Source organism: Gracilinanus agilis, chromosome 6 (genome assembly GCF_016433145.1).
Source record: "Gracilinanus agilis isolate LMUSP501 chromosome 6, AgileGrace, whole genome shotgun sequence".
Taxonomy (NCBI): Eukaryota; Metazoa; Chordata; class Mammalia; order Didelphimorphia; family Didelphidae; genus Gracilinanus; species Gracilinanus agilis.
In genome coordinates, this window is record NC_058135.1 from 203,883,327 (window position 1) to 203,910,718 (window position 27,392).

A 27,392-nucleotide genomic window follows, 5' to 3' on the forward strand; every position below is an offset into this window, starting at 1 on the left:
TACTGTGTTAGGCACTGGAGGTAGGAAGAAAAGGCAAAATGTACATCCCCTTAAGGAAATTACATTATATTGGGGACATATACAGATTTGTAAAAAAAAAGCCCAAACAATGCAGAATAATTCAAAGTTATTTCAAGAAGGAGGGAGTATAACTTGAAGAAATCAGGGAAAACATCCTATTGGAGGTAATACTTGAATTGTGCTTGGAAAGAAATCTGACAGGTGGCGGAGAGGAGGGAAAGCATCTGAAGGTACCACATGTGATGCAAATGCATGGAATGGCATGTCTGGGAAGGGCTTTCATGTCTATTGGATTCAGGCAATTAATTGGACCTAATGGAATGTTCTGGTCATGCACCATTCTATAGTAGCCTCACGGTGTTAGTCAATGTATAGGGAATGAGGTGAGGGGGAAAAATTAACTGGAAGCAATGGATTAGCATTAGACAGCAAACACTTTTCTAATAGTGGGAATGATTTGACTCTTAATGGAAGTGAAGGAAATCCCACTGACTTATTTCAAGTAGCACTAGTTTATAGATCTGAAAAAGATGAGAAGGAAACTTCAAGAGAAATATAGTTAATGACCAAAGATACCTTTTTGGTCTCCAAAGTCTGTGATTTCATTCTGTTGACTAGGGATGAAATAATTGAATTTATTCTTACCTTTTGGGTTCCATGGAACTAATGGTTTTCAAAGTTACTCTTTCTTTGCATTATGAAAGAAAGAAAGAAAGATGATTGCTTATATCATTACATGCATAATAGCATTGCTATTAAGAATCATCTGGTTTGGAGAAGAATAGAATTATTGTTATCTGAGAATAATCTCATCACTCATTAAAATAAAAGATAGGGAACTAAGATTATGATGGCATTCAGTTTGAAAAAATTACAAGCCAACCACATCCACATAACAAGAAAATAACCAGCCAATTCGGTTATTAAAAAAAATCAATCACCTCAGTGGGGGAAAAATGTTCAGTAAAAACAGCTGTTTGAAATCATGTAAAAATCACATAACAACTGACTGTCTGAATTTTTTCATTCTTTAACCAGCTATTTTGAGGTTCTGTTGATGTAGCCTGAGTTTTTCATTTCCCAGCACCCCTCTTGCAGTAGAACTTTCCCCATGGCCTTACAGAGAACTTCATTTTAAATTTTAGCCACCTATTACAATGTAAACTCCTTTTAGACAGGGAACAGGCCTTATCTTCACTTCTCACCCCCATCAGAATCTAGCAGAGAGCCTCACACATAGTAGGGATTTAATAAATACTAGTCAAACTGAATCTTATTTGCTAATAAAAATATGACACAATAAGAAGAAAATGTATTTGAAAAAAACACCACCTAAAATTCATGTCCACAATCCTAATAATAGTTACAAAGAAAAAGCCCAGATTGTTTTTTAATAGAGTCTCACTCCATAAACACTGCCATTCATATTGTTGGAATTTCTTACCCTTTTATGGCTATATGAAGATATGTATTTATAGGAAATGTGTTTGTGTGGTATGTGTGCATGCATGTGTGTGTGTGTATAAAAAGGCAGTTCTCAGAAATAGTAATGAATATGGGCATCTTTTTAAAAGTAGGAAATATGTTTGTGTGGTGTATATAACAAGGCAGTTCTCAGAAATAATTATGACTGGATTTTTTTAAATTAAAATCTCTTTCACTGGGTTAAAAATTTTTTTTTGGCAGAAACACAGAGAAAAGGGTGGCTTGGTAATTCTTTTGGATAAAAAGCATAAAATATCTTCATTTATTTTTAAAACTAGAGTAGTCTCCTCCTGGCCTAGGTTTTTCAAAACAAAATGCACTTCTGGATCAAGAATCAGCAAAAGATGATCTCAGACACTTCCTAGCTGTGTGACCCTGGGCAAATCACTTAGCCCCATTGCCTAGCTCTTACCACTCTTCTGCTTTGGAGCTAATACATAGTATTTAGTCTAAGATGGAAGGTAAGGGTTTAAAAAATTGGCAAAAAAAATTTGAGCTTGAAAATAAATGAAATAGACTTTGGATTGAATATTTTTTTAAAAATAGCTTTGAGTAACCAAAAATGCATTAGCAAATTATAATTAAGATAAATTAGAATTGTATATATAATGTGGGCATTATATATAAGTATTTACATCTAATATTCATTTAAAATTATATTACATACATATATACATAAATCACAACGTGTATCTTTAGAATGATAATGTTGTGGAAAAAGACTACCTGGACAGCGAATCACAATACTTGGGTCCTCATCTTGACTTTCCAAGTGATTAGCTGTGTGACTTTGAGAAAGCTATTTCCACCTCTCTGATTCTCAGTTTTCCTATCTGTAAAATGAAGAGGGGTTCAAGTAGGTGATCTTTAATATCTAGCTTTAAATTTCTACTACACTTCTGTGATTTATCAGCTAAACCAGATAATGTATGCAAAGAACTTTGAAAATCTTAAGGTGCTATGAAAATATCAGATAACATTATTTTCCTTGCCATTAAATTTCTTCATTTACTTCCTGTTGAGGTTCCATAACCTGCTGACTGTGGTTGTCCCAACAACTCAGTCTTCTGAGTTTTTCTTTTTAGGAGTATCTCTATGGGTTCAAATATTACCTAGATACACATGATTCCTCAAATATTTATCTATCTAGACCTCCATTTCCTCATCTATCAGATTTATTGACCTGAGTTAGGAGAAATGAGATATAGGGAATATAAATACTTAGGAGTAACAGAGAATGGGATAAAGAAATTAGGAAAAGGGATTGGTTTCCAAAGGAAAATTATTTGGATAAGAGGAAAGACTAAATAGAGAAAGGAAGAACAAATATAAATTGAACTGATGAGTAGAAGTGTGTGAGTGAGCTGAATAACACAAGATAATGCCAGGAGGGAGGAAAAATGGAAACATTATTAATGTGACCTTTAAGGTAATTGTGGTAGATTGGCTAAAATTATTAACCTGATTGGTTGGAGATTGTAGGGGAGTAGAATAAAGATAGACTCTGGCAGTGAAAAAAAGGGCAAAAGGAAAAGAAGTATATGACCGAAAGTGGATTTTTATTAAGTTGGTGGTGGACTTTGTTTAAAGTTGAGTTGGAGACCCAAGTGAAGGGGAAGAATTAATGATTAAATTGGAGGATTATCTTTATTTGTAAAAATTCTCTTAGGGAAATCAGGTATAGTGGGTACTTCATGTCAAAGGAGTTTGGAAATTAATCATAATTTTTGGGAACAGATTTCAGTAAGCTGTCCTCTTATTCTTGAGTACTGGATTGAAACACCTCGGGAGTCTAATCTGATCTGAATGGAAGATGGTGATGCTGGTTTTACTTGGGGTAATTAAGGAGAAACAAAATGGTGAGACATTCCTCCTTCCTATAGACCAGTGATGGACAAACTACAGCCTGAGGGCCAGATACAGCCCCTCTCCTTCATAATCTTTCAGCCATTAATAGGGCTTAGTATCACAAAAAATACAAGAATTTTGTAAAATGTATCATTGTTATTTTTTAATAGATTATATTGGCCCACCTAAAGTTTTTTTCCTTTCCTTTGGCCCCCTCTTTAAAAAGTTTGCCCCTCACTGCCATAGACCATAGAGTAGAACTCAGCAGTCTTTGTACCAGCAATTTTTAACTTGCCACTTTGCATTGTAGAAAATGCTTCTTGTCCCTTATCTTTTGTTTTTGACATGCATTTTTGCCTTCTGAGAATTACTCAAGACATTATACTCCATGTTATGATTCTTTTAAATAACTGATAAAAACAAGTAATTCCAACAAGCTTAATAAGACAATACTCTTGCCAGCTGGTTTTATCACTCAATGTATTTAATATAAAATTTGTTGACATTATCTTTAATTTGTTTAAATATTTATGAACATTGCTTTCAAGGGAATTCATATCTGGGGTTATTGTTTTACATAATTCATTCTGTGTGGTCCCAGCTGTTTGGTATAGCATCTTGCTTCAATGTATTCTGTTGAAAACATCCATAGTTTCCTCCGGAATCTGTTTGGTAGTTCTTTCAGATTGTGGCAGTGCTGTTTTACCATCTTTGGGTCCCAGATTAGATCCTCTGTCAGTTTGCATAATGAGGGAGGGAGGGTTTCAGATTGTCAACCACCTTCACAATTCATCCTCTTCAGATAAGGAGTCAAGGTAGTCTGTGTCAACATACAAAAGAAATCCAGAAAATAAACTGTCTGCCCAACTTGGATCTGAGAAAAGACCATTTTGATCCGTAAAGAAGATCTCAAGCCACACTTCATCTTCTGGCTGAAGGTAGATTACTGTGGATCCAGAGGCAACATCATGGTTCCCTGTGTTAGCATCAAAAGTTTTTATCTTGAATTGCCCATTGTGTACTAGCCCAATTGCCAGATGTTTATTGGCTAATGTGATATCATAAGAGAAATAATAGATTCCTGGAAATGCACATATGAACTTTCCTGTTGATGGATTGTAGTGCTCCCCTTCGTTGAAAAGGACCTTGTTGAACACAATGGGTAATCTTTCTTCTGGATAACTGGTGGTGATACCAACAGAAAAGGCAGATTTGAGTACTATGCTCCCACACCTGCAGACACCAGGTAGCCCTCGATCACCTTGATCTCCTCGGTCTCCCTTTGGCCCAGGAAGTCCAATCGGACCTAGATCTCCTTTGTCTCCACTTGGTCCTGTAGGTCCTTTCTTGCCAGTCTCTCCTTGGTCTCCCTTCTCTCCAGTTGGTCCTATAGGTCCAGCCTTGCCTCTTAAACCTTGAAAAATATTTATAAATTTAGTTATCATGCAAGCGAGAGGTTCACAAACAGCAATCCTTTAAAGACCACATCATTAAAAATATGTCTTTTAGGTGTAGCTTTAATAATATAGTACCAAATCAATGAGTTCTTTTAAAACTATGACTGTAAATTTAAAAAATAAAAGCAGAGTTGTGCATTTAAAATTTAAATATTTTTTCTCTTATTAACAAAAGGTTAAAAAAAACCCAAAAATTTAAAGTGATTGCATGCTATTTCGATAGTAGAACTGCTGTCATTCATATATTTACAAAGAACTCCCATTACCTGTAATGAGCTTTCTTTCTGCATAATGATAATATCTTCGCATTTACAATGTAGTCTAGTTGAAAGTCCAGAACTAGAAGGAATCCAAGGTAAAACCACATCCAATTTCTTTATTTTACAAATGAGAAAATTGAACCCTTAAAAGGCTAAATGACTTGGCTGAAGTCCTAAAATAAATCAATGGCAGAGATAGAGAATGAGAAGCTAGATCTCATGATTCTAGCAGCTATGTAGCACAGTGGCTAGAATATTGAACTTCAGTCATGAAGACATGAAATCAAATTTAACCCCATATAATTACTAACTATGAACTTTTGCACGGTCATTTAAATTCAAATTTGCCTCAGCTTCCTCATTTGTAAAATGGAAATGATTAGCAGCTCACTCCTAGGGTTGGTATCAAGATCAAATGAGAGAGTAATTGTAAACTACTTAGCACAATGCCTGATACTTAGTAGGTACAATATCAATTTATTATTATTAATTTCAAACTTTCTAGAAGGCAGTCAAGAAAACTGAGTTCTAGTTCTGGTTCTACCACTAACTACCTATTTGACCCTGGACAAGTCACTTAACCTAACTTTGCCTTCTTCTGGTCATGGGGTTTGGACCACAATCCCTTCCTAAACTATGCTATCCTAGTAAGTCAAGGTCTTCTCAATGTACTCTTTGTCTGAACTAATAAGAAACATGTTCTTCTTTCTTTTCTAATCACTGATTTTAATAGTGCCATTATACAGCCTTTCTGCACAAAGGGATAAAATTAGACTCATATAGGACCGTAATTGTAATAATTCATAAATTTTAACGTAGTGTGAACTGACATAAATGTTTGTGTAACGTAACTGACATCTTCAAGTAAATCACACTAAAATGATTTTCACATGGTAGAGTCCTCATTATTAAGTCTTAATAGAAAATGACTTTTGTGTTCTATTGGCCAAAATTACATCCCAGGAAACATAACTATATGTAGCAAAAGCTTGATTAGCCAAAGAGACAAGTATCAGGGCTATTATCAAACAGTTCAGCTGTACTCATATCCATAATTCCCAATAATATTTAAAATAATTCATATCTGCAAAGCTTACATTACAAGATCTCTTGAAATGCAGAGATCATAGGTAACAATTAAAGGCCTTTTAGCAGACATATACACTATATCATATAACTAAGATTTTTCATAGATGCTGAATTTTAAAGTCATTTGGATGGCAAATGCATATATGATTGCCATACCATGCTATTTAAATAAGATGCTAGCATATTATTTTATACTCTGTTATCTATCAACACATCCATAAATATTAATTTCTGTTTTTTTACAGAATAATCAAAGTATAGTCTTAAACCTAGGAGATTTCAATTTTTAGCTAAAGAAATGTAGCTCTAGGAGGTTGGCCTTGGGGATCCTATTTGATTCTACCATACCATTGAAGTTAGATTTAGATTTATTCCTAATTTTCTCAGGGTATTACCCTTAGAAATCTATGCATAAAGTCTTATGATTTTATTAATATGGGCACTCCATCCACTGACATCAACTACAGTTCCTTTACATTATCTTTGTGAGTTGTTAGAGTCAAAAGAAATTCACCACTTTGAGGCGAACCTTCTGGTGGGGAGGATTTCTGAATTTAGCTAGGCTGGTCTTTGAACCATACATCATGGCAGCCTTTCCAGTTTTGCCAGACCTTGCAAGTTGTGGACATACTCTGAGAACCCAAAGTAGTCTCTATGCCATGATAAGGCATCCAAGTAGGACCTTACTGGAGGCATAAATATATAATGGCAGTTAATACAGAATCACACATTCATCTAGATTCTAGAGTATCCCTTACCTAGGATTTTCAAATCAGTTTACCAACAAGATGACTTCATCATAGGATCTAGACTTGGGAGGGACAGATCATGTATATCAAATTCATCATTTTATAGATAAGTCAAAGGAGACTCATAAAGGCAAGTAATTTGCCTAGAGTTATGCAGGTAAGCCAGCAGTAGAGCCAGGAAATGAACCTGGATCCTCTTACTCCAAACTCAAAGCTCTTTCCACTATTAGACAGTGCACAGTTGCGATGTGGCATCCATCTAGCCCTATCCTTAGGAAAGAGCAAGAGTATAATAAGATTCTTCTGTTATGCCTCAAGAAATCTCCTTCTTAGTCCCTCTAGCATGGAGCTAATGTGGACCGACAATGAGGAATAAGATTGGAAAGATAAGCTCTATTACGAATCATGTTAGTGTTTCAAACATAAAAAAAATGAAATCCAGGAAAAACTCAATGACTTTTGTAATTTCCCTCAAAAATTTGGAACAGAGTAAGAAACAGAGACTCTAATTGCTGTGTCTGACTAACATCATTCTCATAAGATCATGGTGATTAAAACAAACAAAAGCAACAACAAAAGAAACAGGATAATTTTTCCAGGTTTCAGGGAAGAAGTAAAAAGGGAAAGGGGTATGGGTGAGGGGAAGGTACTTCATTGAAGATTAACTTTCATTACCTGCGGTCCCCTTTTCACCTTTTTCACCTTTCCTGCCATCTCTACCATCTCTTCCTGGAAGGCCAATACGACCGTGTGGCCCAGGTGATCCATTAGCTCCTGGGGGACCAGGAGGCCCAGGCAAGCCAGGTATACTACAGATATACCTTGGGGAGTGACTTTCTCCTTTGAACTGATTACCCCGAAGCTGTCCACTTGCCCAGATGGCAAAACTTGTAACATAGAGCAAGACAAACATCTTTGGCTCTGGAAGAGACACAGATGAGCATAAATGCATCTTCTCAGGTCTTACTTAGGGTATTGATTCTATTTGAGAGGCGATCAACTATTTGAAACATTATATCCCCCAATAAAAAATTCCCTCCCGAATTTCCCAAATTAATTATTATTAATAAAGAATTCTTGGCTATATATCCAACAACCACAGAGATGGGGGTCAGTTTAGAAGCTTCAAAAATAATTTAGCAAGATCTATGAGCTGTGTTTGATCTTCAGATAAAACTGGAGGAAAAAGGATTTTTTAAAAGGAATCCTATTATTCTCAACATCCCTGAAATTCACATGTTACTCCAATTAGTGGTAACTGAAGCGATATATGTGTCCTAAGGGGAGACTCAACCTCTCATCTAAAATCTTTAAGCTATAATACCACAGTGTTTGTCACATTAAGCTGCTGGAGCCTATTCACCAGGCAAAACTAAAGAGCAGGACTCAATTAAAAAAGTGGAGCTATGCTGTGGGTTCTCAACGAAATAAATGTCTTTTCCATCAGTTCTGCTCTGAGAGGATTTTTTTCCCTTTGCAAAGCAAATATCTGAGAATGTGAGGCTTGATTTCATAACTTTTATTATTAGATTGATGCACAGGAAGAAAGGCTTCTTCTCTCTGAATATTCTACCTGAAATGGGCCCAGAGCTTTGGCAATTTTTTTTGAAACCTTAAAGACTATAGATATTTCTGGTACCTCCTAATGAATGGATCCTGTCTGCTCAGACCTTAGTTACTAATGAGTATATCCTGTGATCGACCTGGCAGTAAAAAACTTTACAACTCTTAAAAGTGCATCAACAAAGATCACTTTTGTTTTTGACAGCCAACTGTCCAGAAGAATAAGGTTTGCCTATCTTTTCTTAGTGCCAGTGGGAAATTTGTAATACATGCAATAGTATAATACAATATAATAAATAATATAATAAATATAATACATCACATAATGTAGTAAATATGATACAATATAATATAACTATAATATAATACTATACAATACAGTATAATATAATGTACAATATAGTATAATAATCTGCAACACAATATTATGTATAGCATACATATATATGACATATATACTATAATATTGTGTATAGTTACTTTATTTTATTATTATATTCTTCCATATTCTTCCACATTATATTATTCTTCTACACACTATATTATTCTTCTATACACTATATTATTTTGTATAGTATATATTATACTATATTATAATATGTTACATTATATATTATATGCTACATTACATATAATATATTACATTGTTATATGCTATCTCAGTGATATAATAAATATAACAAAATACATTATATTATATCATATATTATATTATCTTTATGTTAAAATATTAATTATATTATATATCATATCATATCAGGATATCAGCCTTGAGTTAATGCCATAAGAAAACTGATGGATGTAACTGGGGATTTAGACTGTATAGAAGCAAACCCATAGCAAGGGCATAAGAGCTGCCTTCAATGTAACATGAAGAATATTAAAATTATTCTTTTGGATCCCAAAAAACAGAACTCAGAACAATGGATAGAAATTATAAAGAGGTGAATTTGGTCTTGAGAGAAAGGAAAAACTTCATATAAGGAAAGCTATCTAGAAAAGGAATGGACAACCTCAAGAAGTCACTTTTAAGCAAAGATTTCATGATTACTTGTTAGTGATATTGTAGAAAGGATTACTGGCCCCTGAGGTCCCTACTAATTCTGATATACTGGCCTTCTGTGTCTATATGGTGTCAGCCCCATCAGTTAATGAGGAGGGGCCAGAGGAAGATAAACTGAATTGTTCACTGAACATCAGACTTCTATTAAGAAGATGAAATAAGAAATGCAGGTCACTAATTGGTGCACTAGAGAGAGTGCTGGGTCTGGCATCTGGAAGATTCTGTTTCCTGAATTCAAATCTGGCCCCAGGCACTTACTAGCTGTGTGACCCTGGTCAAGACACTTAACTCAATTTGCCTCAGTTTCCTCATTTGTAAATTGATCTGTAGAAGAAATGGTGAACCACTCCAGTATCTTTGCCAAGAAAATCCCAAATGGGTTCATGAGCAATCAGACATGAATGAAAGACAACTGAACAAAATGAGAAAGGATAGTTTAGTGAAATTGAATGAAATTAAATATTACCACAACTATCTATCTTAACAAAATGACTAGTCTGGAAATTGTATTTTTTCAGCGGCTATATAGCTCAGCCAAAAATAAGACCTCTAAACCACTTGTAGCATTGTTAACCTGAGATTATATTAAGACATCATTTGACTAAGTAAACTCATTAGATTTGCTCAGTGTTGTTTATCATTTATAAAACAAAAGACATTCCCAAAGGGGTTCCAAACTACTCAAATACAAGGAAACAGGTTTTCAAAACAATGAGTTGAAAAACCTTTGGTTAAAAGGTAGGAATCCCTTAGATGTCAGATGATTAGTTTTTCTTCCTTTAAAGGACTTGATAGACTAAGTAGGCTTTGACAAGGTATTTGGAATAGGAAAATATTATTTTATATTAGCACAGGTCTAAAATAGAAAATTGTAGAGAGAAAAATAGAGGCTGGGAATGGATGAAATGGTCCAATGGAAAAACAATCACGGAAGAACAATTCCCAGAGAATATCAAAGTTGGAAGTGATATTGCGTTTTCTAGTGCATGATATATGCGTTCAGGCAGTGTGGTACAATGAAAAAGGAACAGAATTTGAAGAAAAGTGACTCTGGGTTTGAATTCTAGCTCAGACACTAGCTGTGTGATGAGAGACAAGTTACTTTAAACATCATTGAACCTCAGTTATTTCTTGCCTTTCATAAATAGGGTTTTGGTAAGGAAAACATTTGGACAATTTTAAGGCACTATGTGAATGTGAATTTTTAAAAAATGTATTTATTTTGGGTCTGGACTTGAGATTTCATTACTGCGGAGATTTCCCAGTATGGAAATTCTCTCTACCTCTATAGACCAGAAGAAGCTCATTTGAGGCACTTGCCCATAGTCACCTAGCCATTCTACATAAGAGGCAAGACTTGATTCCAGGTTTTCCTGAGTCCAAGTTGTCTGTCTGTCTGTCTCATATTATATTGCTTTTCCAACTTGAGTCATTGTTGTTATCATTAGTAATAGTCTCTGCTTGAATTAATTACAATGAAAGGGAACTCAGTACCTAAAGATGAAGTAGAAAAGTCAGACCTAAAAGAAAGGTAAAGGAAGAAACCAAAGGAGATGATTTGGGAAATGCTCACATGATCTGGCATAAGCTTAGAGAAGAATCGAGGAAATGTAATAACAAATGTTACTTGTGTACAAAAAGAATTTTTGCTCTAGAGAGTAAGATGTATTTAGAAATTATCAAGGAAAAAATGGTAATCCTTGGCAACAGACAGAGAAGCAAAGAGGTGCTGAAAGGGAGAAGCTGAAAAAGATGACAAGATTGCATGCTTACAAAATGGGAATGTCAAGATCGCATGTTTAAAAAATGAGGGAAGAAAGATAATTCCCAAATGGAGGCCAAAACATAGAGCAAGAGACGTATTTAAGGACAAAATATGTAGACAATACTTTTTTTTATGCTAACTTTAGTTACTGATATACGTAAAAAAAGGAGAATGGAAAAATGCATGTAGGAAAGATTTTTTTTAACCTTACCTTCATTCTAAGAATCAATACTAAGTATTGGTTCCAAGGCAGAAGATCAATAAGGGCTAAGCAACTAGGGTTAAATGACTTGCCTGGGGTCACATAGTCAGGAAGTGGGAAGCATTTTGAAAATAATAATTTTTTAGTCAGTCAATAAACATTTATGTGCCAAAAATTTTGCTAAGCCCAGGAAATACAATGAAAGACAAAAGACCCTCCATGTTGTCAAGGAGCTGACAATCTATTGAGGAAGTCAACATGAAAACAACTATGTACAAATAAAATAAATTAGAAATAATCAATAGAAAGAAGGAACTAGAATTGAGGGGGATCAAAAGGCTTTTTGTCCAAAGCAAGATTTTATCTGGTACTTGAAGAAAACTAAGGAAGTCAGGAGGTGGAGATGAAGAGGGAGACCATTACATTATTAATTGAGGCAGTCAAGACAATGAGATTTCATTAATTCAACCAGCCAAGTTTCCTCTATTATTGCGGGGCATTGTGCTAGATATCATGAAGGATGCAGAAAAGTTTAAGACAAGGTCTGTACCATCCTAGGAGCTAAAATCTAGCTGACATAGTGAAACAGCATGAAATGGTGTAAAGACTTTTGGTCTTGAATTCAGAGGACTTGAGTTTGAATTACACACGTGCCAATTATGACTTGCATAGTCTTGGGCAAGTCATGTCATTATCGTCATTGTCATTGTCAACATCAACATTTATTTTTTGAATTTTTTAAATTTTTAAAAATTGATTAAGAGAATTTTTCCATGGGTACATGATTTATGTTCTTTCCCTCCCCTCCTCCCACCCTTCTCCCATAGCCAGTGCTATACAGTGCAATTCCACTGGGTTTTACATATGTCATTGATCAAGACCTAATTCTATATTATTGATATTTGCACTAGAACATCATCATTTATATGGAGCTTCAAGATTTAAAAGTGCTTTACATATGTTTCTCATTTGATCCTTACAAAAACCCTTGTGAGATAGATGCTATTATTATTTCCATTTTACAGATTAGGAAACAGGCAGAGACAGGTTTAGTGACTTGCCTCGAGTCCCACAGTTTAGCAAGTTCCTGAAGCAAGATTTGATGTCAAATTTTCCTATCGCCCAACCTAGCAATCTCTCCTAGCTATTATTCTCTACTCCTTCGTTATCTTATCTGTGAGGAAATTGGACTAGACAGTCTTTCACATCCCTTCTAGCTCCAAATCCATGGTTAGAGTGCATTATGAATATTACTTGTGTAGATTTTGAAAGATGGATTACTTGTGAAGGATGAATTGGTGAGAGGAGAGATTAGAGGCAGGGATGTCACTTGGTAGACTATCACAATAGTCAAAGCAAGAGAACCCAAGTAACAGGGAAGTCCCTAAAAGAAGTCATACTCTAATTTAGGAAGGTGAGAAATCATGATATATGAAGTTGGAAGGGACCTCAGCAATCAATTTCCTTATTTTGCATCTTGAGAAAAAGAAGGCTCAAAGATGGGGAAATCATTTACCTAAGGAATACAAGTGAGCTTGGCTGAATTATTTAAATTCAACAAGCATTGATTAAATACCTGCTGGGTGCAAAGTACTGTGTGAGGAAATGAGGACATAGACAAAAACAAAACAAATTCTTAAGAAGTTTCAATTCAACTGCAATATAATTAGGCTAATTTATTGGGACCCGTAGTTGTTCTCCATGTTGTTTGGTGCCAGAGCACCAAATGGTTATTCATTCTAAGGCTGAAAAGTTCCCCTTTCCTCAAAAGAAAAATGCCCAGGTGCCCCTGCTTTTGCATACCAATGAATCTGATTGCCTTCTCAGAATATCATGCATATCTGAAGAGTTGACATTTTGTTTCCTGGTTTCCAACCTGGCTCTTTGGTAACCTTTTCTCCTCTTGCTCCCAAGGGAGTTTGCCTTTACTTTGGACTGCCCTTTCCTCTCTGACTCTTCCTCTGTTCCTATTCTATCTGGCTTATTCTATTGTATTTCAGACCAGGAAAGGTATCTGGCCATTAACCTTTCCTCCCCATTGGATGGTAACAAGACATAATAGCCTGCACCTTGACTTTTGTATTTTTCTTATGTGATCCCTTCCTATTCATGGTACCTCCATACTTTCTTACTGTTGTATTTCTATTGGCAAATATTTGTTGATCTCAATAGTTTTGTTTCAGGAGGGAAACATTTATTAAATGCCTATTATATATCAAATGCTGTGCTAAATATTTTACAAAGATGATCTCATTTGATCCACACAACACAGCTTGGAGGGAGGTACTGTTATCTCCATTTTATAGTTGAGAAAATTAAGGCAGAAAGAAGTTAAGTAAGCTAATAAGTATCTAAGACTGGATTAGAATTCAGGTCTTTCTGACTCCAGCCCAGCGTTCCATCCATGGTGTCTTCTAACTGCTTTATTAAGGACTGTTATTTTATGTAAAGCACTCACAAGGTAAGTAATCACTAAATAGCAAAGTACTGGTGTAGCCGAGAATTCACAAACCTTGGATGTAAGAAATCTGAAACACTACCTTTCTCTGACACCTCAAAGCTGTATGAACATAGACAAGTTGTTTATCTTTCTAAGCTTCAGTTTCCTCATCAGTAAAATGGCGATAGAATCATAGACTTAAAGTTGGAAGAAATCTTGGAGGTCACCTTCTAGACTAACCCTACCCAAATATTCAATTCCATTGAAAATAAAGAAAATAAATATCCATGCAGTCTCTGCTTGAGCACCTCTAACGGCAGAGATTTCTCTGTCTCTCAAGGGATCCCATTCCATTTTTGGACAGTTCTAATTATTGGAAGGCTCTGTAAAAGGTTCCAACAAGAAACTTGTCATGGTCCAGGGAGTTAATTTGAGTTGTTTAACTCCTTTAAATGTGTTCATTCACTTAAGAACAACTTCTGTTTAATTACATCTGCTGTTCATCTTTCCATTCTTGAAAAGAGCTCATTCTCTGCTGAAGGACTTGGAAATTATTGAGTTGTTGGACATCCACAAGAGATTTCCTTAGGTCTTTTTGTGTCTTGGCCAGATTATCTGTAGGTCCAATTTGCAAGTATTAATATGTGGTTGTGAATGTAATTTATAGCTTTCCTACTTCCTTTAAATGTTGAATTTACTATGGGGCTGATCATGTGAACAGTGTTGCATTGCAGACAGAAAAGGATTATATGTTTATTTCTGTGCTGGAATTCGGGCTGCTATTTTGATTTTCTTCTTGTCCCATCTGTTTTCATTGTAGAGATTTTATTACAAACTCTATCATCTTTGCCAATAGAGAATGAGCATTGGAAATACTTATAATTAAAGCTAAGACACTTAAACCTCATTTAGCTCAACCCTCATATTTTGCTGAGGAGGAAAGTGATGATCAGTGTTTAAGTGATGGGACCAAGAAGATATAGCTAGTAATAAATAGCAGAACTGAGAGCTGAATCCAGATAGTCTGATTCCAAATTAAACATTTTCTACTATGTTATGGGGTGAAAACATCTTCCAACTTTATTTGATCTTATAGCAACATCCTGTAAAACTATCTGTGCCACAGATATGGGCTAAAGCTTCAGTCATTGTGTAAAGGAACAGAGTTAAAAGCCAGAGAGCCACAGGTGCCCAGATAGACAACAACTCATTCAGGCTTTTCTTCTACTCCTCCATGCATTCAGTTCCTTGGCGTTCTGTCTTTTAAACTTCTTACTTCTCTAAGTTCCTATAGCCCTAAGCTTGATGTCAGATCTCCCTTCTGGACTTTGTTATGGACCTAGAATCTGAATTCCCACTTCCCAGCTTGCTGTTATGAGGCTGCTGTGCTATAATGAATAGACAAGGCTCTATTGAGAGTAAAAATAACATCTAGATTTGAATCTTGACTCTTACATTTTCTAGCTGTGATATTCTGGGCAACTCATTTCCCTTTTCAGAGCCTCATTTTCATCGCCTGTAGAATGGGCATGACAATGGTTGTTTTTGACCAAATTTTTGTTCTCAATTTTGTTGGTGGCTTCCTGAAAACATCTGAGAACTTAATAGAGGGAGACTTCAGGATACTGGCAAAATATCTCTCTTTCTATAATCACTTTTGAAATTTCATCATTAAAAATTCAGTCCTTTGGGTCTTGAAGGTTTTTGGTTTTAGGGCATAAGAACCTGATCTGTGATTTCATTGGTATAGTCAACTCCTAGGTAAGATCGGTCCTTCTATCAATGCAATTAGGTACCTTCTCTCCACCTTAAAGTTTTGTCTAGGACACCACTGTCAATATGTGTCAGAAAGAGGACTTGAACTCAGGTCTAATTAAATGCATGGTAAGTTCTATGTAATCATAAGCTCTCAAAAATAATTATAATTTTTATTATTTAATAATTATTGGCACCAGGCAGGTTAGTATCTCAAATGAAAATACTTCTGGGAGGAGTAACATTTTTTTTAATTTAAAACCCTTAACTTCTGTGTATTGACTTATAGGTGGAAGATTGGTAAGGGTAGGCAATGGGGGTCAAGTGACTTGCCCAGGGTCACACAGCTGGGAAGTGTCTGAGGCCGGATTTGAACCTAGGACCTCCTGTCTCTAAATCCACTGAGCTACCCAGCTGCCCCCTGAGGAGTAACATTTTAAGCTAGCTAATAACCTAAATGGAATTAAGACCACCATCTAAGAATAAGGTCCTACAGAAATGAGACAGTGGCAAGGAGCACCAGAAATGGGGGAAAAGAGGAACTGAAAGATGAAAGATCAAAAAACAGGGTAGCAATAAACAAAAACAGTTTGCTTTACAACTTTCCTTAGGACTAGTTCTGAATGAAGAGGGTAGAAATGGGGCATAAATATTATCATCCTGGTGTTTTTGCTCAAACTAGGTTTTAGGGCAGAATGAGAATCCCTGGAGAAGAAGCTGTGATTACTTCCAAGTCCAGATCTGGGATCATAGGGGCAGCCCTCCCCATAACTTATTGTGCTCAGTCAGTTTAGGAAATCTGAGGAGTATGATGGTAGTGGTGGTGGTGGTGAGAGAGGTAAATCTAGACAGTCTTCTGATTTTAAGACCAGTGCTCTCTCCATCATTTTCAGACATATCTTCCTTCAAAGCTAGAATAAAAAAGGTTTCATTTCTATTTTCAGAATGAATCTGGGGAATTCTCTAGAGAAGATAATTTTATTATTATGCAGATACCTAAGTCTGTATGAGCCAACAGTGTGATGTGACTCCTTAAAAGTCATAGCATACTTAGACTGCATTTGTAAAAGTATAACACCCAGAGTATGGGTAGTGATGGTGTTGCTGGACTTTCTTCTAGACAACTCATTTTTTAAGAAATTTATTCAGCTCTGTGACCACATTTTAAAAAGGTTATTTACAGGCTATATAGAAAAGAGGAATCATAATGGTGTCAATATTAAAAAATCTAGATAGAGAGAAGATATTTGGGTAAGTTGAGAATATATACTGGAGAAGAGAAGACCAAAGGGGAGGGAACATAGTACTATTTTCAGACCTGGTGAGTAGAAACAGATAAGATTTGTTCTTTGGCTTCAAAAACAGAGCTAGCAAGGATCAAGAGGGAGAAATTACAGGAAAGTAGATTTTGACTTAGCTGGGGCTTTATTGTTGCTTGATATTCTTTCGAGTTCACCCTTAATTACTCTTTTAAAAAACCCTTACTTTCCATCTTACTCTCAATACTATGTATTGATTCCAAGATAGAAGAGCAAAGAGCAGTAAGGGCTAGGTAATGGTTAAGTGATTTGCCCAGGGTCACACAGCTAGGAAGTTTCCAAGTTCAAATTCAAACCCAGGACCTCTTGTCTCTAGACTTGGGTGTCAATCCACTGAGCCATCTAGTTTCCCCATTATTTATTCTTTACATAAGTCTCCCATAGATCGTTTCTTCTTTACTCTTATCAATTAAATCTCTACTCTTTACTCTTATCGCAGACCGTCCAGTCTCTTACTTACCTTTTATCTTTTTATTAGTCTGTCATTTATTTTTTCCTGAGAAGATAAAACTCCTTCATCTCCTCATTCTTCATTTTTTTCAGCAGCATCATCTTCTTTCTCTTTTTTCATATTCACTAATCATCAAAGCTATTCTATATCTCACCACATTTGATCATGTTCTCTACCTCACGACTTGAGGAATTAGCTTCAGTAAATATAATTATCCTTCTCTTACATCATTAAACTCTTTCACTCCATTAAATGCTTTCCTTCTGCCTACAAACAGACTCAGATTTTCTCAGTACTTGGAAACAACAACAACAACAACAACAACAACAACAACAACAACAACAACAACAAATCCAGAAGAACTCAATCATGTTTGATTTTTCTATTAAATTTTTAGCTTCTTTCTCTCTCCCCTTTCATGGTCAAAACTTCTTGAAAAAGTTGTCTGTCTCCAGCACTTCTACTTCATCACTATCTACTCTCTCCTCAAACTCAAACAGCATAGTTTCTGTCACTCTCATTGGTGTTATCCCTTAAATTCTGCCCTTTATAAGTACCAATGACCCTCTAACTGCCAAAGATTTTTTAAGATCTTTTATCTGCAGTCTTTGATGCTATTGACCACTAGACTTTCTCCCTTGATTCCAGAAACACAACACATTGCTGGTTTTACTCTAATCCTTCTTATTTTATTGCTTACACTTCAGTTTCATAGTGCCTCTTTAAGGACAATATTTCCCAAGATCTAGTCGTTGACTCTCTTCCTAACTCTAGACTCTCTTCCTTGACAATTTCATTCACTTCCATGCTTTTAGCTAAAACCTCTTAGCACATCACTCTCAAATCTATTATTTCCAAGACTGCCTTCATAGTTCCAAACCTATATCTCTAATTTCCCATAAGACATTTACCTCAGAATATCCCACCATCACATCCAAGTCACTGCATACCCAAACAAGAAAAATAGATCTAGTAATGTGATCATTCTTTTGCTCAAAAATCTTTGGTGGTCCCTGACTACCTTCTAAACAAAGCTGAGACTCCTTTGCTGGCATTCAAGGCCTTCTTCAGTCTGTTGCTCCTTTTAACTTGCTGCATTTATCTCTGCATATATTTTTCATCAGAATTAGAGTTTCTTTGTCCCTATAGCATCTTCTGTGCTCTAGTGCCACTCTTTCTCTCTAGGTTTTTCCAGCCTCCTTCCTGCATTATCTTCTTTTTCCTCAATTGCATTTTAAATTCTAACAAATATTTTAAAATATTCTTTGTGATTATTTTAAATTATTATCCATATGGTGTCTCATTTATTAAACTTCCCTGGTTAGGAATGAATTTCATTCTTGTACTTCACAGAGCACTTATTTTTGAACCTCTTTAATGGACTTCTTTTTTTTTTTTTTATTCCACATTAAAGTTAGCTGTGTATCTGTTCCTCCATCTAGCCAGAAAGTTCTGTTAGGGAAAAAACTGTTATTAAATTTTGTACCTTCCTTAGCATCTAGCATAGTGTTCTCCATACAGTAGGAACTTAATCTTTTTGGAATTAATGAATGAATGGAAAGAACTTTGTAGCCATTCAAGTTGGATAAGAATGGACTTTATTGCCTCTCTAGGAGGCAAGTTTCTCATCATCAGAAGACTTCCTTTTTTTGTCTTTGTCTCCTTAACACTTAGGAGGTCTTTAATGAATATTTACTGATGAGGGCAGAGTAGATAGTTCAGTGGATTGAGAGTCAATTTTAGCGATGGGAGGACCTAGATTCTAATCTGCCTTCAGATACTTCCTAGCTGTGGGATCCTTGGCAAGTCCCTTAACCCTTATTGCCTAGCCCTTACCATTCTTGATTTCAAGATAATAGGTAAAGGTTTTAAAAATAAATAAATCCTTTTTGATTCATTTATTGTTGGGGAAATTTTAAGAGGCATTCATCCTATAGAGAGAGAGAGTGCTGGACTAACAGAACACTGATCTTTTTCAAGATTATAATTTATTCTATTGGTTAAGAAAACCATGACAGTAGGAGTTCATGGATGTAAAACTTCAGTGTATCATTTGTGTAGATAGTGCCTCACCAGTGTAGACTATACTCTTGTGAGGCTATATAAGAAGCCTACTTAAAAAAACAAACAACTCTTTACTTTTTGTCTAAGTATTGGCTCCAAAGACAACATTTTATTATTGTCCTTCTCCATTGGTTCTGTTCTTTGGTCCTTACCCCCATAGAAGCTTTCAATTGTAGCTTTCTTTTTTCCTCTTATTTACTCATTTTATCTATCTATGTATCTATGTATCTATGTATCTATGTATCTATGTATCTATGTATCTATCTATCTATCTATCTATCTATCTATCTATCTATCTATCTATCTGTCTGTCTGTTTATTCGTGTATTCATTCATTTATTTACTCACTTATTCATTCATTCATTTACTTATTTTCCCACCCTATGGACTAAAAACTTGCTCCTCTGTTGATATACTGAAATAGTGTTTGAGCTATTATGTCCTAAAGCCAAATATTCTCTTTTCTCAATCCTCTACTGGTGTACTGGATTTGACCAGTTGAGCTAACCTGCTGAGCTAGCCTGCCCTGGGACAAATTCCTCTCTGTAGCCAGTGGGCCAAGGGTGTCCAGCCAGGTGGCACCCCTTTAGTTCCTCCCTGCCAGCCATTGTAAGAGCCCTGGACCTCGTGTGGTGGGTCAGAAGTGTTCCCTTTCATGGCTGCAGTCTCTGCAGAAAGACAACAAGATCCAGGGAATATCATACCTCAAAAAAACCCCAGGGAATTTGATGCAGGCTCTGGAGGAGCTCAAAAAGGAATTTAAAAATCAAATAAGGCAGGTTAAAGAAAAATGGAAGAAGGAAAATAGTAGCCTAAAAAGCAAAATAGGTCAACTGGAAACAGAGGCATTGAAAGCCAGAACTGACCTGCTGGAAAATGATGCAAAAAAGTCAGAAGAAGAGAAGAGTGACTTGAAAGAAAGAATGGAACAAAAGGAAAAGGAGAATCAAAAGGTCATGGAAGAAATTCAGTCTTAAAAATTTAGACTTGGTCAACTGGAAGCTAATGACTTCATAAGACACTAAGACATAATAAAATAATATAAAAAGAATGAAAAAATTGAAGATAATATGAGATAACTCGTTAAGAAATAAATGACCTGGAAATAGATCCAGGAGAGACAATTTAAGGATTATTGGACTACCCAAAAGTCATGACCAAAAAAAAAAAGCCTAGACATCATACTCCAGGAAATTGTCCAGGAAAACTGCCATGATATTCTTGAAGAAGGAAGGGTCTGGGTCAGATTTGAACACAAGACCTTCTGTTTCTAGACCTGGATCTCTTTCCACTGAGCCACCTACCTGCCTCAAGGCCTACTTTTTGAGGAAGATAATGAGTCCTACTTTGGACATCTTAAGTTTGAGATGCCAACAGGACATACAAGTAAAGATGTAGGATCAGAATTTAAGAGAGAGTTTAGAAAACTACATATGTATGTACATATTTGTATTCTCTCTATATTTATGTATATAGGATTCAGCTCTATAGAGTTGATAAAGCTACAGGAGTAGATAAAATCATCAAGGAAATGTTTGAAGAGAAAAGAGAAAGGGGACAAAGGCAGAGCGTTGGAGGACACATGGTTAGAAGGTAGGAAATAGTTGATAAACCAGGAAAGAAAAACAAGGAGGAACTGTCAGGCAAGAAGAAAGAAAACCAAAAGAGACAGTGACATGGAAGCTAAAGAAGAATATTGTTCACATGGAACAAAGATCAGTAGTGTCAAAGTATATAGAGAAGTGATAGAAGATGAAGACTGAGAAAGGCCATATATTAAGTAATTAAGAACTGATGGGTAATCTTTGAGGAAACAGTTTCAAGCAGAGTGATGGGTTGGAAGGCAGATTATAAATAGTGAGAAATAGTGAAGGTAGTTGTGTGCCATATGACAGTGGTATCAAACTCAAATAGACTCAAACAGTAAACTTAGAAAAGCATAATTTACCATCATTTATATTGTGTTTATTATTTAATTTTTAAAAGTATTTCCCAATTACACTTTAATCTAGTTTAAGCTGCCTGCAGGATTATTATGGGCCACCTGTTTTGACACCTATAATGTAGACTATTCTTTCTAGAATTTTCATGGTAGAAGGGAATATGTCTTTCTTAAATTGTGGTACTTAGTAATGAACATAACACTCACATGCCATCTGGCCAGAGTATTGTATCATTTTGCAAAGCAACACACCAAAACTTCTGTTTTCATTTTTGACTAGTATATTTTAAGAAAATAATTGTTTGACATAGTAGAGAGCACTTTAAGAAACATTAAACAGCAATTGGTGTTAAATAAAAGCAAAATCCTTGAATGTCAAAGCAGGAGAGATCCTTAGAGAACATCTGCTCAACCTCTTCATTTTACAAATAAGGAAACTGAGGCTCAGAGTGTTGTCTGTAACTTGCTTAAGGACACACAACCATTAAGTATTAATTAGACTTTTAATTCATGTCATACATCTTCACGTTTAATGTTCTTCCTCTCTCCATACCTCCCTGACTCTCCGTGGATATGCCCCAACATCAAATCTCAGTTAGTCTACGTCACCTGGATGGAGCATACTCTTTGTTTTCTGAAGCAGAGAATAACAATTTCAAAGGTAGAGTGTGATTATTAAGGGATTTCTAGCCTTTTAGAAGAAAGGAACTGTGGGAATCCAAACTATGATTATGAAAGCAGAGCTTTTAATGCCTATCTTATTTGCGTTCTGAGAACATACTGGAACCAAATCCCAGTAAGTCCTTAGATCTATGTGAACTGCTAATCTAAAAGCTTTAGGGAGATTTGGGGCCAATGGAAAAAGTCCAAATATAAACCCTAGAACTAAACCTTATAGTGTGGGTATTACCGAGAGCCATATGCAGGACTTATGGTATAATGAGGTCCCAGATAAAGTTGTGAGTCATATAAAAGCATAAGTAGCCTGGGGCTGAAATTTTCATCTGTGTCCCAGATATTCCCAGAGAATCACTGAATTAGAGAGCTGAAAGTCCCTTAGAAATCATAGAGGGTGTTGAGAGAACTATTAAATACCTAATACGTGCCAGGCACAGTGCTAATATGCTTTACAGAGAGAAGTTAAGTGACTTTCCTAGGGTCACAACCTTCATTTCACCATGCAATCCAGCTTCCCTTATATAAACTCAAATCCTAGTTCCTAACAACAAAAACATTTTCTGACCTTTGCAGTACATGGCAGAATAAAAGCCAGAAGTCCCAAACTAGAAACCTGATTCTCACATTTAACTGCTGTATGACATGGGCAAGTCACTTGTCTTGGGGTCTCAGTTTCTTCATCTACAAAACGAAGGAGCTGGATTAGACTATCTCTAAGGTCCTTTCCAAATTTAAATACTATCTTCCTGTGTTTTGGCACTAAACTCTATATTTAAAAAATTGGAATTAATTTAGTTTGGAAAAGGTCTGTGAATTTCATCACACCCCAAGTGATGATGGGGCAGGGAGTCCATTGTTCTTGTAACCTCTATGGAAAGGACTGGAATGTTGACCTCTGAAGTAACCAAATGGAGCAGGAGCCTATCGTTTGGTATGCACTACATTTCTTCAGCTGCAATTCTGTCTTTTGTGTATATCTTGGTCCATTTTCTTTTCTCTGAGAGTGCAATTTGGCCTCTAAGCACTCCTCCCAGATGTGACATATTGCTCTAAGCCATCTCCTCCTTCTCCATTTGGTTAAAAGACACAAAGATGAAAAGAGATGAGAGGTAGCCTGATGTTCTTATTAAAATCAACTAAATCAAATCAACACAATCAATAATAACAACTCAAATTTCTAGTGTTTTAAAGATGAGCAATGAACTTTCTCCACAACAATCCTTTAAATTAGATTCTACCAGTATTGCTATTCTCATTTTAAGGGAAGGAAACTGAAATAGTAAGCTTAAGTATCTTGAACAAGTCATTCAGTTGGTATGCTGGTTGGGATTTGGGTTTGATAGCATTACAGACTGAGAGTTGTAGAGGTCACCATATCAAGTCTTGGACTTAGAGACAGAAAGACCCGAGTTCAAATCTTGCCTCATACACTTACTAGCTATGTGTCACTTACTCGCTGAGGCTCAGTTTCTTCATCTGAAACATGAGGATCATAACAGAACCCACTTCCCAAGGTCATTGTGAAGATCAAATGACTTAATGGGTTTAGTGCTTTGTAAACCTTAAAGCACTAGATGAATGCTAACTGTTATTATTATCTATTTAAAGATAAAGAAACAGAGGTCCAGAGAGGAACCACATGCAGTAGGTAGTGAGAAATAAAGTCAAGATTCAAATCTTGGTCATCTGACTGAAAAGTCAAGACTTCTCTGGTCCACTGCACCCTTTGTTACTTGGTCTTCAGATACTTAGACTAGATGAACACAAAGGAGACCTAGATTCCAGCACCAGTTCCACCATTAATTCACTGTGTGACCTTGGATGAATCATTCTTTGTCTCCATTCTATATAGTGAGCTCAAGTATAAAAAACAAATCAGAGGGAAGTTGAGTAGATAATGGACAATGGATAGAGTATCACACCTGGAATTGGGAGGATCTGGATTCAAATTTGGCCTTTAGACACTTCTTAGTTGGGTGATCCTGTGCAAGTCACTTAACCCCATTTGCCTCAGTTTCCTCATATACAAAATGAGCTGGAGAAGGAAATGGCAAACCACTTGAGTATCTCTGTCAAGAAAACCCCATTTGGGGTCATGAAGAGTGGGATAGGACTGAATGATTGAACAAGAAAAGCATTTAAAACTCAGCTTTAAAAAATGTCATCATCTAAATGATCCCTCCCAGTGCAATTATCAATAATATGGAAATAGGTCTTGATCAAAATAATACATGTAAAACCCAATGGAGTTGTGTCAGCTATGGGGGGGGAATTTGGAGGGGAGGGAAAGAACATAAATCATGTAACCATGGAAAGATTTTCTAAATTAATTAATTAAGACATTTCAATTAAAATGCAAAAAAATACATCATCAAATGGAATGATGCTGAAGTCCTCTCCAGCTCTGACATTTTAAAGGATATAGAAGAATCAACTATGCTAAAGGAAGCTTCATCTCAGAAGAGTACAGAATGTTTTCCGTTATTCCACTCAGGAAATTTGCTTTTGTAGGTTTCTGTATCTGATTTGCAATACTCCTGAGAAGGACAAGGATCCCTTCCACATTGCCCTCTTTCCCCATTGTGGTTTCCATAGGTTGCAGGTTGACCTAAGAGATTAATTAAGAATTTTTTTGGAGTTTTGTGGAAACTGCAGAAGATAGGGAAAGGCATATTGATAGGAAAAAAAGTTTAGAAACTCAGAAATGGTTAAAATGTGTGTATTGTTTTAGGTACTATCAACATATATTATCTTTTAATACCATCAGTATACACGATTTCTTTTATAAACTATTTATTTATAAAACCCTTGCCTTCTGTCTTAAAATCAATACTGTATGTTTGTTCCAAGGCAGAAGAGTGGCAATGAGAGCTAAGTGACTTACCCAGGTTACACAGCTAGGAAGTGTCTGAGGCTAGACTTGAACCCAGGATTCCTGTCTCTAGGACTGGTTTTCATTCTACTGAGCCACCAGCTGCCCCTACATAATTTCTTTTTTAAAGTTAAAACAAGTCAAAAATTAAAGTTCGTTGAAAAGAACCTAAAAATTAGTAGATGCCTTGCAAAATCTAGAAATGTAGAGATATCTTAACATTGACTTACATATAGCCTATGATCAAATACTTGACCTAAATTTTACAATTAGGTAATGTAAATAACACATAAAAGAAAAAGAAAAAAGAAAAAGGAAAAGAAAAAAGTCAGACTTCTTCTCTGGTACAAAGGGAGTGCCCAAAATTTTTACTTGCATTTTCCAGATTGCAGAGATGTTGTGCCCTTAACCCTAGTGATATGGATGGGATAGCAATAGTTATATTCCTGATCTTTATTAGCCTCCTGGCTCATCTTGGCTAATTTCCTGTTGTGATGTGGATTACAGAATCATAAGAATAGAGTTGGAATATGTAAGATTTAAATTAATATCAGCAACTCCAAGTATTATATTTTAAAAGTTTATTAATAATCACTTGAAGTTGAAGGAATAAAAACCTAATTATCTAACAAAAAACAGGCCATGTGAGTAAAACTCTCCTGCATCTCACCTCACACCACCTCCACAAAACACAGTCACAGGAAATGAGAGCGAGAGGCAGGACTACACAAAACTTATATCCTCCCTACGTCAGCACATAACATGAAAAGGAAAGTAGGATGCTGGGAATTGAAATCCTGGGGAGCAGGTTCTAATTACACAAATGAAACTTAAAGATTTTTTCATTTCAATGTTCCCATTTTATAAATGAAAAAACTGAGCCCTAGAGAAGTTACATAGATACAAGACTGAATAAACAATGACAGAAGTGAGATTTGAACTGATATCCTTTGACTATGGAGCCACCTGCTCCACTATTCTACTCTGGAATCAACCTTAAAGACTTAGGGATGCTCCTAAATACACTAGTTCCCTGTAATCTCTCCTTATAAAGCTGTCATCTACTAATTTTCTTAAATTTTTAATGATTGAATTAATTAAAAATTTAAATGAACCCATTAATTAGTGAATCAAAACCTAATTAATACTATTTCCATGGTATCTTTCTTTCATTGGAATCGTTTTATTCTCTATGCATAATTTGATTTCAGAATTTCTTGAAGCTTCAAAATATCATTCATTTACAGTTAGAAGAGTCTTTAGAGGTTGACTAGTTCAATTTTCCCATTTTACATATTGGATGATAGACCTGGAAAGGTCATGTGAGATTCAGATTTCAAGTAAGTGATGGGGCAGAGATTTGAATCTAGTCCCTTTCATTCAAAGTCCAACCCTCTTTGTACTGAATTAAGAATTTCTTTGCTAGTTCAGGGGCAACTTTAATATAGAATCCTTGAAATTTATAATGGAAAAGGACTTTAGAGGCAATTCATCTACCTTTCTATTCAAAATAGTAATCTCCTCGATATAGGCAGATGGTGAGACAGTGGGTAGAGTACTGGACTTTGACTAAGGAAGACTTGATTTTTAATTGATCCTCATACACTTACTGGCTCTGTGACCTTGTCCAAGTCATTTTACCTCTGTACGAGAGGGAAAGCAGAATGAAATAAGTCGGAAGAGATAGACTAGGGCCATATGATGGACTTTACCAAAAAATAAAAATTTAAAAAAGATCTTGCATTTTTTAGACAATGGGTTGTCCCTGAGATTTCTCGAACAAGGGAATGATATGATCAGACCTGTGCTTCAAAAATATCCATTTTTTGACTGCGTGGATTGTGAATTGGAGAAGAGAGACATGGCTCTCTAGCAGAAGTGGTTTCATCAGGCTGTTGATTCTATTTGTGAAATTTAAGTATCTGAACAATGGCTGGCAGTTTTTAGCAAGAAATGGATTTTTAATATTCCACAAGTTTACTAAGTGTCAGTTCATTTATTTCTTTAAGGGTCATCAATTTTGTTTTGTTCTGTTGCTCCACAAAAGAGTCCCAGGCTAACACAAAATTCTCCAACAGAGACTGAAGTGGCCATTTTGAGCATAATGTCTACTCAGGTTCTAGGAATAAGGCCATATCCAGTTCTTTACTAGTAACATTTGCCTCACAGCTGCTTTTAGCAATATCCTATACTCATCCCTAAGCCAGAAATTAGATTATGTCTTTCTCATTCATTTTTTCATTCACTTAATAGTAATTTATTATGCCCATATTTTATGATCTAGAGAAGATTAAAAAATTGACTTGTGGTCTCTGGCAGTAAGAAGAAGCTAAGAACAACCAGGCATCCAAGGAATGGACGGCATTTTT

At 35.7% G+C, this 27,392-nt stretch overlaps 1 protein-coding gene across 1 annotated transcript; it reads right to left on the reverse strand.

The window, feature by feature from the left end:
- Positions 1-3,896: 3,896 nt before the first annotated feature.
- Positions 3,897-7,837, reverse strand: C1QTNF7 (C1q and TNF related 7). The gene is made up of 2 exons (XM_044681057.1): positions 7,585-7,837; positions 3,897-4,768 (listed from the first exon to the last, which is right to left on the reverse strand). The coding sequence occupies exons 1-2, from the start codon at positions 7,820-7,822 to the stop codon at positions 4,137-4,139; spliced, it is 870 nt and encodes a 289-aa protein (XP_044536992.1). The 5' UTR covers positions 7,823-7,837; the 3' UTR covers positions 3,897-4,136.
- Between the last annotated feature and the right edge of the window lie 19,555 nt (positions 7,838-27,392).

Bases quoted from the DNA above. Each gene is read 5' to 3' on its own strand.
- C1QTNF7 (XM_044681057.1), bottom strand. From the start codon at position 7,822: ATGTTTGTCTTGCTCTATGTTACAAGTTTTGCCATCTGGGCAAGTGGA. The intron at 4,769-7,584 runs GTAATGAAAGTT...ATATTTTTCAAG, and splicing joins AGGTGAAAAGGGGACCGCAG to GTTTAAGAGGCAAGGCTGGA.